The sequence below is a fragment of the Spinacia oleracea genome, chromosome 3 (assembly GCF_020520425.1).
Source record: "Spinacia oleracea cultivar Varoflay chromosome 3, BTI_SOV_V1, whole genome shotgun sequence".
Classification (NCBI taxonomy): Eukaryota; Viridiplantae; Streptophyta; class Magnoliopsida; order Caryophyllales; family Amaranthaceae; genus Spinacia; species Spinacia oleracea.
The window spans coordinates 125828590-125844895 of NC_079489.1; the positions used below are offsets into that span (position 1 = coordinate 125828590).

General features: G+C 38.0%; 1 protein-coding gene across 1 annotated transcript; it reads left to right on the plus strand.

Moving 5' to 3' along the window:
* Positions 1 to 10723: 10723 nt before the first annotated feature.
* Positions 10724 to 13351, plus strand: LOC110793241 (uncharacterized). Its single transcript, XM_021998094.1, has one exon. The coding sequence runs from the start codon at positions 10724 to 10726 to the stop codon at positions 13349 to 13351; it is 2628 nt and encodes an 875-aa protein (XP_021853786.1).
* The last annotated feature ends 2955 nt before the right edge of the window (positions 13352 to 16306 follow it).

Sequence of the window (16306 nt, forward strand, 5' to 3'; positions counted from 1 at the left end):
TAAATAATATGCTTTCCTGGCTTTATGGTTTTTCCGCATGATTTATGAATTGCCATATGTATCATAACCTAACAGTGGTATCACGAGCCTCTTATTATTTTCATAATCTAAATTGCATAAACATGGTTAAATATTACAAATTTGCAAGAATTAAAAAGGGGTGATTAATTTTCGTAATTGTTAATTAATTGCAAATTGCGTTTATTTAATTATACGTACGCAGTTTTTCGGCAGTTTCTTCGTTACTCATCCAAATCGAGTGATTTTTGTGTCAATTCCGCATGTAAAAGGCATTCTAAAATTTTCGGCCTAACTATGACTTTTCGGAGGATTTAGTTTTTTGAATGCAAAATTTCGTAAATTTAAGATGTTAAATTAAATATTTGCGATTCTTGTTGATAAATCTTGAATTTTTGATTGACCTACTGTATATGTTTAACAAGTTTGAATGCCTAGCCTTGTTAATTATGCAATCTAATTTGTAATTATGATTAATTTGTTGAAAATTGGAATAATTTAGAATTAATTTGATTTTCATAATTAGTTATAATTTAATTAGATACCTATGATTAAAAACCACCATAAAAATTGTAATTTTATGTTAAATTTTAAATTTTTATGACCTAGACTTGAATCCATGTTAATCGGAAATCAATTAAATAATAAATTTTCGATTTTTCGCCCTAAAATTATGAAATTAATATTATTTATTAATTTGTCATTAATTTTGAATATAAATTTTTAATTTTTATGCGATTCGCTCATATAACTTGCACGCACAAAGCAATGGACGCTACGTGTTACCCTTAAGGAGTGTTGTATAGTGCGGGCATGCGACGACGAGCAAGGGAGCTCGTCGCCCATGCGGTACGAATGCAGCGAGCAAGGGCATGGTGCACGAGCACAAGGCAGCAGCCCTGCCTTGTGTCGTGGGCTGTGAGCAATGGGCGCATGGGCAAGGGCGAGAGCAAGGAGCGAGCAGTCGCGTGTGGGCAGCAAGCGTGCTGCGCCAGAGCGCGCACTGCCTCGCGCAAGCGCATGGAGCCTCGCGCGCATCAAGCGCATGTGTGCGTGCGACGAGCGCTGCGCCCAGCGATGGCGTGCAGCGTGCTTGTTGCGACGTGCGACGAGCGCTGCGCCCAGCGATGGTGTGCAGCGTGCTTGTTGCGACGTGCGACGAGCGCTGCGCCCAGCGATGGTCAGCAGCATGCTTGTTGCGACGAGCGCTGGCGCGCACCTTGCGATGGGGAGCAGCAGCGATGCGACGCAGCGCATGGGCTGCGCGCACATGGCCAGCGATGGCTGTGTGCGTGTGGCCCATGGGCGTGCGTTGCGTGGGGTTGTTGCGTTGCGATTAGATCGTTTTGAAATTTTAATTTGAGATTTTCAGTTTACGTAATTTTAATTAATTTTAAAATTAATAATTTAAATTATTTTCTTGGATTTTAATTTTGAATATTGTAATTATAATAAATTTTATTTATTCTAATTATTTTACTAAAATTAAAATCATGAATTAATTTAAATACGACTGAAATTAAATTAAATTTTTGGATTCAATTATAAATTTATATGAGCTTTAAATTTTAATTAAATTTGTATGTTTCCGGTTAGACAAGAAATACATTTTTATGTTTAAAATTAGTAAAGCATATGAATTTATTGGTTTAAGTGGGAGCCCTTTTTAGTCATAAACTTTTGATTAGGTCTACAAATCCTTAAGGTTAAAACAACTTGATTAGAATTAATAAGGACTGAATAATTTGTAGATTATTGGTGCCCTTGATTAATTGCTGCAAATGTTTATGTGATGCATAATGTGTTTTACTAATCAGCTATGTGGGCCATTCATGATAATGAATGGGTGAATGGTATATATTGTATATGTACTGTTTTGCAGGTTATGAAGTGACTAGTATGGCCCAAATAGGATAGAAAATATGAATGAAAGACAATTCCGAATCCGCTTTGTCTACGGGGATTCTTCTTTGTTTGGAAAAAAACTTCGAATTGGTCTGCGTACCATTAATTTGAATGTAATTGGTCTAAAGTACCAAAGTTGTTTTTCAATTCAAATATGGTCTGCGTACCATCAAATAGTTGTAATTAGTTTTAATTATAGCTTATCCTATTTGAAGAAAATGGTGCCTCCCACGGAGATTTTCAAGACGGACTTTGAAGTTAAAGCTTCAAGATGAAGTCGGGCCATACTAGATCACATTTATTTTATGCATGCTTTAAGTTATTTATTGCTTTAAATATGTCTTAATTATGCATGAGATTGTGGCTTGATTATGTTGCATGATTAAGGATTTTAGTTCACTTAAAATCTAACCAACATAGTAAGAGCCTTAAGTTCCAAACTTAAAAATTAAGTTAAAAGGTGCCATGCCAAAATATACACTTGCTTGGATATCCTTTACATCAATCTAGTAATAGTTTTCGCTCAGCGAGGTGTTACTTATTGGTCCTAAAGGGGCAAGGTACACAAATAATTGTGAGTACATGTTAGTTTTGGTGAAACTCAACGATATAAGTAAGGAGTCCTTTTATGTCGTGGCAAAATCGATAGGTTTATCTAATAAGTTCTTAGACGTACCTATCAACCAAGAATAGTTTCTAGACTATTAGCAAAAGGCTTTTGCTTACCTAAAATGTTTTAGAATTGAGTCGACAAACTGTGCTTAATTCTTCAATGGTTTTAGGATCTTGGAATCATTTTATTCGCACCTGCCGGAACAATAAATTCGAATAAAATGCTAATAACTTGTTTTAATTGCATGATTGCTTTAATTTTCAAGTTATTATTCATGATAAATGTTTAGACTTTGCATGCTTCAATGTATGTTTTAATTATTGTTTATAATTAAATATCTTGCACTGCGGTAAATCCTTTTAGAAAGGTAACAGTAAATTTCTTCGATTGGTAGTGAATCCAAGAACGATTCACGGAAATGAGAGAAAATGAGCAATTTAAAATGTACGTTTCTTTTAGCGACTTTTATGGTTGTTTTCGAATATCAAAATCGAAAGGCAAACCAATTGGTGCTTGTGAATTCAAAATACACTGTAGTTTTGAGATCATAAAGCATTGAGCTTAAACGCTCAGCTTTACCGATGGTTAACAACCTAATATCTTTGTCCATTTAATTCTCGAATGAGTCTAGTCCCTAGACATTCGAATAGATCGATGCTTAGAGAACTTTAGAAGCTTCTGGTAAGATCATCTAGTTGAAACAGAATATTTAACATAAATTAAATGGAAAGAACCTTGTTGGAGTGATATTGGACATGTCTAACAAAATATAAAAGTCAACACTAGAGAATTCAATTCTTAAGGCTATAAGAAATGGTACAAGAAATAGGAAAACAAAGGAACAGATGAAAGGAATTTACAATTCCGTTTCTACCTGTAAGTTTATGTTTAAAGAAAAGTGACCTAGCAATCAAACTTCCTTGGTATCATATACCGCTTGAGGTTCTTACTTCGGTAATAACTCAAACAATGGAAGCTAGGCTACACTAATGGCCTACAAGTGGGAAATGAAGCATGGCAATGCTACATTAGTTGTAGGGTCATCTAGTTTGTTTTAAGTCCTTTCAAAGGCTGGAACTTAATGGCTATTTTGTTCCATAATCAGCATACCTAAATTTCTGTTTTTCAAACACAGAAAGACTCACATTCAAGAAAAACAAAAAAAATGTTTGTTTATTTGAGTGAAATGGTCAATTACGGGTTGAGTCAATATGCTTGATTAAAACAAACAACTCTTTAACAATAAAAACTTTACTAGGTTCAAATCAACCCCTTGATTTGAGTTCCACTAATCTTTGGCATTGTTGCTTAGACCATATCAACAAGTTAACATTCAAAAGCTCTATTTTGATGGACTTTTGAAAGTTCATTGATTTCTAGATCAATTTAAGACGACTAGTCTTACTTGTTGAAAGTAACAAAAGATATGAACTATTGTTAGAACGCCTAGACAATAGAGTTCAAAGCTAAAGAAAGATTTTATGACTTTATTATTTCACATGGATTTGAGTGAATATAGGTTTATTTACTCAAAGTGATATAAGTTTGAATCTGTTTGACTAGTTCAAAGATTCAGAAGTATAAAATCCACTTGGCAAGAAATCATAAAGATCTAGGTTAGATCATGTTGATGATTACTTGAGACCAAATATGATCATCAATGATTGTGTGTTGTAATTTCACAATCTAGGTCCATAAGATATGGCATATCTTAGTTGGAATAATCGAAGTCAATTAGTACTTGATTCGATTAATGATGAATCATAAAGACTTTTCCTATAATTTCTAAAACAAAATGCTCAACTACCACCAAACTAAACCAAATTCGTCAAAGCTGTTGAAAAGTAATTTCAGAATAACTTTTCGTAAAATACATCTAGAGAGTTCCTAAACTCAGTGGGAGCTTAGTGTTTGTTATTCAACAAACTAAGACCCAAGTATAGATATATGTTTCATTGTGATTTATTCAAATGAAACACAAGGGTATTGTTTCTACCACGAATTTTTGAGAACATAATGTTTGTTTGCTCGAAATAATGTCCTTTTGGAGATTCGTTTCCAAAATGACAAGTGGGAGAAAATAGACCTCGAAAGTCTTCGAGGCGAACAAAAAACATAGACGGACATTCCGGAGGCTTTTCGAAGTTCTTTAGAAAATCCGAACACGTATTCTTTAAAGACTTTAGAAGTGGCTTTAAAGAATAGATATCTCTTAGAAGACTTTACAAGTGCTTCAAGAAGAACAGAATATTCAAAGGACTCTCAAAGTACCTGTTGATATTCTATTGTTTGATGTTCTATACCCAAGTAGGCATAGAGTTCAGGTCAATGAAACTATGAGATTCTTCTATTAATAGTGAAGAAACCTACAACTTGCAGTCAAACTATTAATGAGTTTGTGACCTGTAAGAAAGCTATGACAAAACCCAGATTCCCTAAAATGGTTAGAGGCCATATATAGACTCAAATGTTTTAGATGGTTAAAGGCCATAAAACATAACCAATGTTTTGATGACAAAATTGAAATTTTGTTGATTTGCAAGAATAGTTTCACACCTATTGGTTGCAAGTTTGTTTTAAGGATAAAAACCATCAAACATGGAATTGTGTTCACACACAAAGCTAGATTAGTTGCTAAAGGTTACAAGCAAATTCATGACATGGATTGTGTTGAAACCTCATGCATAATTGTAATGCTCAAGTCTATAATTCAAGCAATGATTGCATATTGGTACATATGACAATTGGATGACAAAACGTATTCCTCAATCAAATGTTGGAAGAAAACTATGTACATGGCATGTCATAGGATTTGTGGATCCAAATAAATGCTTGAAAAGGAATACTAACTTATGAAATCTAAGTACAGATTTAAGCAAGCAATTGGGAATTGGAACTGTATTTTAGTGAAGCTAATAAGCATTTTAGTTTCATAAAATGTACATGATTCTTATAGATATATAAGAAGTTTAGTGGGAGTACATAAAAACTTTTTTGGTCCTATGTGTATCACACACATATCTCTCTATTGTGAAATAACATTCAAATGCTAATGACTTAGATTTGAAATTATTCATCAATAATGGACCATGGCGAAACTTAGTACATATTGGGTATTAAGATCTATTTACAAAGATCTTATAATATTGTTTTAGATTAAGTAATGGCATTTACTAAATCAAACACGAAATACTCCATTGGAGATATTCGACCCATGTGTATAAATCTAAGTAAAAGATGTCTGAACTATGTATAAGCGTTTACTAAGTTAAACATCAAAGGATCTAAGTAAGATTCTTAACCTATATTATATGTCAAAGAATTTAGCTAGATTTAGTATCTACTGAAACTAGATGAGCTAAACTTACATGAATAGAATTCAATTGGGAATTATTGTGCAAAAGAATTTATCATGTATGATATAATATGAGGATCGCCAAAAACGTATCGTATGGCTTTAGGCATAACGAACATATACCAATCTCTATTGATCTAAGTGAAGATCAACTAGATTGAGATCAAGAAAAACTTATGGTACTTGAAAAGGTACATAGGAATAGTTCTTGATTCAAGGAAATAAAGATATGCTAAATATTGATGCTACACGCATAAACACTGGCAAAGGATCAAGCAAGATTCCTTTGAAGTTAACCATTGACAAGGACGAGCTATAGAGCATTGTGTTTTGAAATGGCAACATGGATTGGAGACCATGAGTTGTTGCGTGGGAAATTAAATATTAATTTCTATGTTCTAAGATACAGCTGGAAAGTCTTCCACATATTTGTGAACTGCTTGGATAAGCAAATCCAAACAAAGCATCACTAACAACCTATACAGTTGAAGTAAAAGTAATTATTGCCTAAGAAGCAATGAAACAGGGTTGTTTAAGTTAAAGAGTTCTTCACTGAACTTGGGTAGATCACATGTCTGTTGACTTAATAGTTCTTCATTGCAAAATGCGTAGAACCACTATTGTAGCAAGAAAGACTAGATCACAAAATAAACATACTCAAAAGATCTTATCATCTATCTCGAAGAACATTCGATGAAAAGGATATTAAGATTGGCAAAGCATGATAACTAAACCTATGCAACAAGTGAGAAACAACACTCACATTGTGGCACTGGAAATCAAGCATAGCTTTGAATTCCATGAACTGTTTTAAAGATGGGTTTGAGGCCCATGGTTATAAAACATTGGGGTTGAACATTTATCATATATGAAATGTATTTTCATATTCCATTTAATCTTGGTTTAGTATTAAATGATGAGTCCCTTCAAATTTGACGATATATTCAAGATAGACTGTCAGGACCAGTCCTGTGACTAAGAAATGTCTATCAAGTGAACTTGAATGTCAAAAGTTGAAAATGGTCCCTGGTCGGAGTTTTCTATAAAGATGGACGCATAGAAAACGTTAGACGACTAGAATGCAAGATGACTAGTAGTTCTGTTTCTTGGACTATGTGGACATGGCAATGTCATAATCATTTGCATAGATACTTACTTTGGGAAGACTAGTATCGGACAAGACCTATGAAACTTTACTGTAAGAAATGAAAGTCTGTCATAAGTAAATTTCATTAAAATTATTAGACACTAAATCCTCAATACCTGAGTGATTTGAGATTACTTGTTTGAGAACTGGTTACTTTTACGTTGACCAACCGTCGCACCGCAAAAGGAGGCTATAAAGACAACGCTCAGGTAATCACCTATCAAACGAAGTCTAATCTCAAGATCGCAAGATTGGGATTGTCCTCCCATAAATCGGGATGAGATGCTTAAAAGTTGTACAAGGCCACTCGGAGAGCTAGAAACTGTGAAATGCATGGCCGTGCTCGGATGAATCATAGGCTATGATTATCTGTTTATTTGATCAGTTGAACTCTGAAACCGAGAAACACCTCTGGACATAATAAGGATGACAACTCTTACCTTATGTTCAAGAGCAAGCATCGAGCGACAAAGGAATTAGGAAATGCACACTTGTCCCTAAGGACAAGTGGGAGACTGAAGGAAATAATGCCCTTGGTCCAAGTATGCATTCAATGTTAAGTCTAATAAATGCGGTTCAGTATTAATTAACAAGTTAATAATTCAGTGAGATCAAGTGAGCTGAATGCCTAGCTAGAGGCCGCTTCAGTTCAAGTGGAATTAATGATATTAATCCACAGCTTACTCTTGACTGAACCCGTAGGGTCACACAAATAGTACGTAAACGGATCAAGTATTTAATGGCATTAAATACTCTATCTATGGATATTCGGAATCGACGGATCTTGGTTTCAGTGGGAGCTAAGATCGTCACAAGCAAAAAATGAATACTCGGGAAACGATGATATTGCCGAAAACGGAAATATGGATCGTATCGGAAATATGAATATTATCCAAGTCGTAGATGTTGCCGAAAACGGAAACATGGTACGTATCGGAAAATATTATCGGAAATGGAAATATTGCCGGAATCGAAAATATTGCCGGAAACGGAAATATTGTCAGAATCGGAAATATTATCGGAATCGGAAAATAATTCCGGAAACGGAAATATTAAATATTTGTTCGAAACGGAAATTAATTCCGGAATCGGAAATATTCAATATTGTTCGTATCGGAAATGAATTCCGGAATCGGGAATTTAATCGGAAGCGTATCGTACGAATTAGCATCGGACGAGGCCCGCTAGACGAAGGCCCAGCACGAAGCCAGGCCATCGCCCAGCGAGCCGCACGCAGCAACGCACGCCTCGACCAGGCCCAGCGCAAGGCCAGGCCCAGCCAAGGGCGCACGCGCGCGCAGCACTGTACATGGGTTGTGCGTCTGTCGTGGGCCGCAAGGCCTGCGCGGGTGCACGGCTTGTACAATGCGTGTGCGGGAAATCCTAATCCTATTAGGATTTGTGCAAAGATTAAAATCCTAATCCTATTAGATTTGCTTTGTTATTTAGAGTCCTAATAAAGTCCTAATTAGCAAATCCACATCCTAGTAGGATTACAATTCCTTTTCCATACTCCTATAAATAAGTGCCTAGGGTCACAATTTATGGGTACGATTGAAGTATTCAAAGGGTAAGTTTTTGAAATATAAATCAGCCATACACTTGCAATAAGAGCCGAAAATCCTAAGCACCTTAAGGGCGATTCTAGTTGGTCTAACTTGAGGCGGATCCGGACGTACTGTGGACTATCTACGGAGGGACGACCTTTGGAGTCCTAAAGACTTGTTCTTGTTCCGTTCGGGCGCAACTAGGGAAGGCACGCTACAACATGTATGCATCTATTCTATGCTAAATGATTATGTGTAAATAATATGCTTTCCTGGCTTTATGGTTTTTCCGCATGATTTATGAATTGTCATATGTATCATAACCTAACATGGGAATGTGAGGAAAATATCATCAAGTCCTTGGCCAAAGAGGAAAGGATCTGTCTTCAGTCGTGTCGGCACGTCATCCACGCTTGACGACCAACCAAGACAATCAGCACTTAGTCGCATCAGGAAAAGAAATGATGTTGCAAGGGGAATTGATGATGCGAGAAGTGTTGTTCCCTCTCGCATGAAACGCACTCAAGACATAGACATCACTGAACAACAACACCTAAAAGCAAGGGTTCGTACTGTGGTGTTTACCAATCAAAAGAAGTCATCTGAAAATGTTGCGGAGGACGACCAAAAGTTTGTTTCCTCGAATCATGTGACAGCGCAAGAAGTCTCGAATTCGGATGATGAAATAGAGACTGACGTGGCTCCTAGAATACTTGAAGATGGGGGAAAACGACTGTGGACAAACTAAAAGAGTTAAACCTTGGAACTCTTGAAGAACCACGTCCTGTGTATATTAGCTCTCTTCACACTTAAGAGGAAGAACATGAGTATGCTGAATTACTCTCAGAATTTAAAAATGAATTTGCGTGGAGCTATAAAGAAATTCTCGGTCTCGACCCGAGAATCGTTGTCCATCGCTTGGCGATAAAAAAGGGTGTTAGTCCAAAGAAACAATCTCAAAGACGTTTTAGACCGGGGTTGATCCCTGAAATTGAATCTGAGGTAAACAAACTCATAGGTGCAGACTTTATTCGTGAAGTCAAATATCCTACATGGATAGCAAATGTAGTCCCTGTGAGGAATATAAACGGACAACTACGGGTTTGTGTGGACTTCCGCGACTTGAACGAAGCATGTTCGAAAGACGATTTTCCGCTACCAGTCAGAGAAATCATGATAGATGCTACGATTGGTCATGAAGCCTTGTCTTTCATGGATTGTACTAGGGGTGAAAGTTCTTTGTACGGTTTGGATTAAGGCCCAAACCGAATTAATTCGGTTTTCAATTTTTGAAACCATAACCAAACCAAATAAGCTTTCAATCCAAACCAAACCAAATCGAATTTTTAATTCCCAATCCAAACCAAACCGTTAAACCTAAATTTTCATGGGCCTATTTTTAGGTCTGTCTTTGGGCCGAATGATATTCGTTTTAAGCCGGAAAAACAACCGGAGAGGGAGTCGTGATTCCGTGAAGAATAAGATGAGAAGCAAAAGCAACCGGAGAAGAAGCAGTGACGACTGATGAGGAGACGCTGTGCCGAGAAGAGTAACAGCTAGCAGAGACTCAGAGACTCAGAGAGGATTAGAGGACTCGAGAAGAAGGATAGGATCAGAGATTCAGAGGAGAGCCAGAGGAGCCGCTCCTCAACACTGTTAGTTTTAGGGTTTTTGTGAATGCACTTAATGAGGGATTGAGGGTAGGGGTGAAATAACCGGCTAAATGCTTAAATGTCTCGCTGAGGTTTCTCTTTTATTTGGGCTTTATTTCTTGGGCCTATTATTTGAGTACGCCAGTAGGTATTAGGGTTAAAAAATTCTGAAGTTCGGTTTGTTCGGTTTTATTCGGTTTATTCGGTTTTAGGTTTTTCAAACCAATCCAAACCATAAAACCAATTTTTTTTAAAATCTCAGTCCAAACCGAACCGTAGAAAAAAAGACCGAACCGAATTTCTTATAAGGTTCGGTTCGGTTTTTTTCTACCAAAATTTCACCCCTAGATTGTACAGCTGCCTATAATCAAATCCGTATGGCGCCCAGATCAAGAAGCCATAGCGTTTCGCACACCAAAAGGGATATTGTGCTATAAAGTCATGCCCTTTGGATTAATGAACGCATGAGCCATATATCAACGTGCGATGCAGAAAATTTTTGAAGACATGATGCACAAGATAGTGGAATTCTACGTTGACGACTTAGTAGTCAAGTCCAAAAAGAGGGAGAGTCATTTGTATGACCTCCGCAAATTCTTGGAAAGATTACGTAAATATCAACTAAGAATGAATCCCCTTAAATGCGCGTTTGAAGTCACATCTGGAAAATTTCTAGGTTTTGTTGTCAAGTATAGGGGTATCGAAATTGATCAGACAAAGATTAAGGCAATCCAAGAGATGCTCGAACCTCGAAACCTTAAAGAACTTTGTGGCCTTCAAGGGCGATTGGCATACATTCGAAGGTTCATCTCCAACCTTGCTGGAAGATGTCACCCATTTAGCCATCTCATGAAAAAAGATACTCCGTTTAATTGGGATGAATCGTGTCGAAGGGCATTTGAAAGTATAAAAAAGTACTTGTCTTCTCCACCAGTGTTGGGGGCACCAGTCAAAGGAAAGCCTCTTATCCTTTACATTGTTGCACAAGAGCGTTCCTTGGGGGCAATGTGTGCTCAAGAAATAGAGGATCGCAAAGAGACGGCTCTGTACTACCTGAGTCGGGTGTTGGTGGGTGCTGAATTGAACTACTCACCCATTAAATTTTTTTGTCTTGCTTTGGTTTTTGCCATCCAAAAGTTAAAGCATTACATGCAGGCTCATACAGTCCATGTCATCTCAAAAGCTGACCCAATCAAGTATATCCTTTCAAGACCAGTTCTCTCAGGACGACTTGCTAAATGGGTTGTACTCATAAAACAGTATGACATTGTGTACGTGTCGCAAAAATCTGTGAAAGGTCAAGCAATAGCAGATTTCTTTGCAGATCATCCAGTGCCACCTGACTGGGAGCTTTCTGTTGATTTGCCTGGGGAGGATGTGTTCTACATTGACGTACTCCCACCTTGGGAAATGTATTTTGACAGGGCTGCTCGTCAAGATGGCGCTGGAGCTGGAGTTGTCTTTTTGTCTCCAGAAAAGCATGTTCTGACTTACTCGTTTGTGTTAACTCAGTTATGCTCAAATAATATGGCCGAATACCAAGCCCTCATCTTAGGCCTCCAAATGGCCGTGGAACTAGGACTAAAGGACTTGGATATTTACGGAGATTCAAAACTCGTGATAAGCCAACTCTTAGGAGAATATGAAGTCAAGAAAGAGGATTTAATTCCTCATCACAGATATGCAACAAAATTGCTTGAGAAGCTTGACACTGTTAAGTTAAATCATGTTCCAATGAGTGCCAACAAAATGGCTGACGCACTTGTAGGGCTCGCAGCCACCATGGCATTGGGGGCAGAAGAAACCATATCTGTACCGGTTTGCAACCGTTGGGTCGTTGCGCCTGACATAGACGAAGTTGAAGATGAAGAAGTTGAGGAAGTCGACATGATCAATGTTCATCAAACTGACCAGGAAGATTGGCGTCAACTAATTATCGACTATCTAAGTCATAAAAAATTGCCTAGTGATCCAAGGCATAGAATGGAGATTCGTCGTCGAGCCCCTCGATTTATACTTTTTAATGGAACTTTATTTCGACGATCTTTCAATGACTCATGGCCGAGATGCATCGGAGACGAAGAAATAATGAAAGCCATCGAAAAGGCTCACGCTGGAATTTGTGTCGCACATCAATCAGGTCCTAAGTTGTATGATTGCCTTAAAATAATGGGCTTTTATTGGCCAACAATGGTGCAAGACAGCATGGACTATGCGAAGAAATGTGAAGCTTGTCAGTTTCATGCTAATTTCATCCACCAACCTCCAGAACCATTGCACCCTACGGTCTCATCTTGGCCTTTTGAAGCATGGGGACTTGACGTGGTTGGTCCAATTACACCAAAGTCATCTGCAAGTCAAGCAGACATCTTAGCAGCAACTGATTATTTCTCTAAGTGGGCGGAGGCCATTCCTCTTCGCGAGGTCAAGAAAGAAAATGTCGTCGATTTCATTCGTGCTCACATCATTTACAGGTACGGTATACCTCGACGGATCATAACTGACAATGGCAAACCGTTTTTCAACACACTGATGACAAGTCTTTGTGAGAAGTTTAAATTCACGCAGCACAAGTCGTCCATGTACAACGCTCCTGCAAATGGTCTGGCTGAAGCTTTCAACAAAACACTTTGCAAATTGTTGAGCAAAGTTGTTTCCAAATCGAAGCGTGATTGGCATGAAAGGATAGGGGAAGCTCTTTGGGCTTACAGGACGTCATACAAAACAGCAACACGGTCAACCCCATATGCTTTGGTGTATGGTGTCGAAGCTATTTTGCCTTTGGAACTTCAAATCCCGTCGTGGCGAGTAGCTATTCAAGAGGGGTTGACTAATGATGAAAACGACAAACTTCGTCTAGCAGAATTAGAGGCACTTGACGAGAAAAGACTTCGAGCACAACAGAAATCAGAATGCTACCAGGCTCGTCTGTCACGCGCATTCAACAAGAAAGTTCGACCTCGCTCTTTTCAAGTAGGGGACATAGTCCTAGCAGTGAGACGACCTATCATTACTTCTCGTAAGACTGGAAGTAAATTCACTTCAAAATGGGATGGTCCATATGTCGTACAAGAGGTATACACTAACGGGGCGTACAAAATTGTTGACGCATAAGGATTGCGAGTAGGGCCTATCAACGGCAAGTTTCTGAAGCGGTATTACTCATGAAAAGCGAAATCTTTGTAAACTCCAAAGTAAGACGATAAACTGCTCGCTCGAAAAAAAAATTTAAAAAAAATTTAAAAAAAAAACTACGCTCCTGGCCCGCCACACCAAGAAAAAAAATCATAATCATTACTACGCTCCTGGCCCGCAAGAAAAAAAATTATTCAAGTGCAGCCACCCCAAAAAAAAAAATCATAATCATTACTACGCTCCTGGCCCGCAAGAGTCTAAACTGTGAACGGCGAAATAATTGAACAAAACATGCCCGAGCAGTAAAAAAAATATGCCCTTTGCAATAATCATGAAAAATAAAATAGGCAAAAGTAGGAAACAAAATGAAGAGTTAAGCGACATACATCAAAGGAAGAGGAGGAGCCAAGCACTCATGTGACATCTACGACAAAAAAGGGCACCACCGTAAAAGATGTTAAGTTCACCGAACAAGCCAAGTGACTTTACATCCTAAATAGGTTCATCTGGGACGGCCTGGTGACCTATCGTGACAGTATCATCGTCGTTATCTCCTCGCAAACACAAAGAAAAGGACTGTCATACATAAGATGTCAAGTTCACCGAACAAGTCAAGTGACTTAACATCCCCGATAGGATCATCCGGAACGGCCTGGTGACCTATCGTAACAGTATCATCGTCGTTTATCTCCTCATAAACTCAAAAGGGGACCGTCATAAAAGATGCTAAGTTCACCGGACAAGCCAAGTGATTTAACATCCCCGATAGGTTCATCCGGAACAGCCTGGTGACCTATCGTGACAGTATCATCGTCGTTATCTCCTCGCAAACACAAAGAAAAGGACTGTCATACATAAGATGTCAAGTTCACCGAACAAGTCAAGTGACTTAACATCCCCGATAGGTTCATCCGGAACGGCCTGGTAACCTATCGTGACAGTATCATCGCCATTTGTCTCCTCATAAACTCAAAAAGGGACCGTCATAAAAGATGGGCTAAATTCACCGGACAAACCAGGTGAATTAACATCCCCGATAGGTTCATCCGGAATGGCCTGGTGACCAATCGTGACGGTATCATTGTTATGCACTTCACCTGCAGGACATTCCAAAATATACACATACAACAACAAAAAAAAAACAACAAAAAAAAACAAACAAAAAAAAACAAAAATCATTAATCCACTAGCCGGTGATCTGATGATCTTATGGCTAAAATAAAGAAGCCATTAAAGTGTACATACACAAAGGAGTAGTACTAGACGAAATAAGGAAGATGATGAAGTTGGTTGTAAAACTACTAAGGACTTACGGAGTACTCCTTTGCTCGTAAAATATTGATAATTGATTATTACGCCGTGTGTCTTCTATGTCAAAAGGATGTAGTCTTCTTTCTTTTATAGGGTTTGATAGCCATATAATTTTAGGGGGTTCTAAATAAGAGTCCTAATATGATTAGTTTTCTTGGAGTGCAAGGTTGTATTGAAACTGTATATGGTGCGTAATTCTTTTCGAAGTTCTCGGAGACTCGGATATTATTACTTGAAAGTAGTAAGGAGAGTACTCTAGTTGCGGTGGTAGCACTGGAATAGTATTTACATGATTGACTGAATTAATCTTGACAATCACGTAGTTGCCTCTGTTAGATAATGTGTGTTAGATTGTTAAATACGGGCCTGAGCCACGCCCGTCACAAAGAGAGAGAGTCCACGTAACAAGTTCAAAGGAGGTTCCACCTTAAAACCATATGGCAATAAGGGGAGTAGCCTCTTGGCCTTATTAAGTGTTTAACTCTCTTCTTTTTTATCAATGTGGGATTTTCACACGTGATGTTTCGTTGGTCAGATCTTAACACTTCCCCTCACGTGTGAGGTCCCTTTTTCAATATGGGTCACATGTGATGTTTCATGGGTACGGTCATAGTGTCTTTATCACTCCTCCTCACATGGATCCCGTTCAGTTGGCCCAGAATACAGTACAGTAAGGTATCAGCTGTGGACCTGGCTCTGATACCATGTTAAACTCAGAGAAGATTAGGAGAAAACGGCTTAGCCTTTTCGTATATTGATATAACATATGTATACTATCATGTACACAACCCTAGCTAATACCACATAACTCTTAAACCTAATAACATTAGGAAACTTTACATAATATAAACACTGGAATTATATCTACACTATAATTCCTAATATAGATTGTGCGTACAAAATCCATTGTAAAAGATATATGCACATTATCTAAGCAAAATCAGATTAGAGAACGTAAAGTCAAACCCAAGTGGTTCGAGATCTCGTCGCACTTAAACACTTCAAGTCATGTCTGTGACATGGTCTCGAGGGGCCAATTTTTGTAGGCACTGAAAATTTGTTAGTGTATTACAGTTAAATTAAATTAATTAATTTGAACCGAAATCGTATTATAATCCATATTAATTATTTAAGCCCACCTAAATTAATTACCCGAATCAATCGAATACAATTTGGGTCATAAACATTTGGGGTAGTTCGTATTGTTAGCCCAAAATAAACAAATCAAGTGGACCAGGTTAAAGACTCTCAAGTCACAAAATGGGCCCGAGCACAAACATATCAAGTCCAGTAAAGGAGTCTCCATCTCCTATAAATACTACTCTTCTACTTCAGTAGCGGAGATCAGAAATTCATTATTCTCAGGAGCTCATATAATTCTCTTGGAATTCTCTCTGAAAAATAGTCAACAAGCACATCAAATTCGAGCCGACTGTTCAGATACACTCAAACGCGTTTGAACGATACTAAAGCTTTATAAGCTCTCGTTCGAGTGCACTCAAACAAAACCTTTGAATTCAGGTCGACGTCGACAAACGTCACCCTACACTCAAACCCAGGTTGACGTCATCAGACGACTGTCATCCTACACTCAAATACAGGTGTCACACACGTGTCATCCTC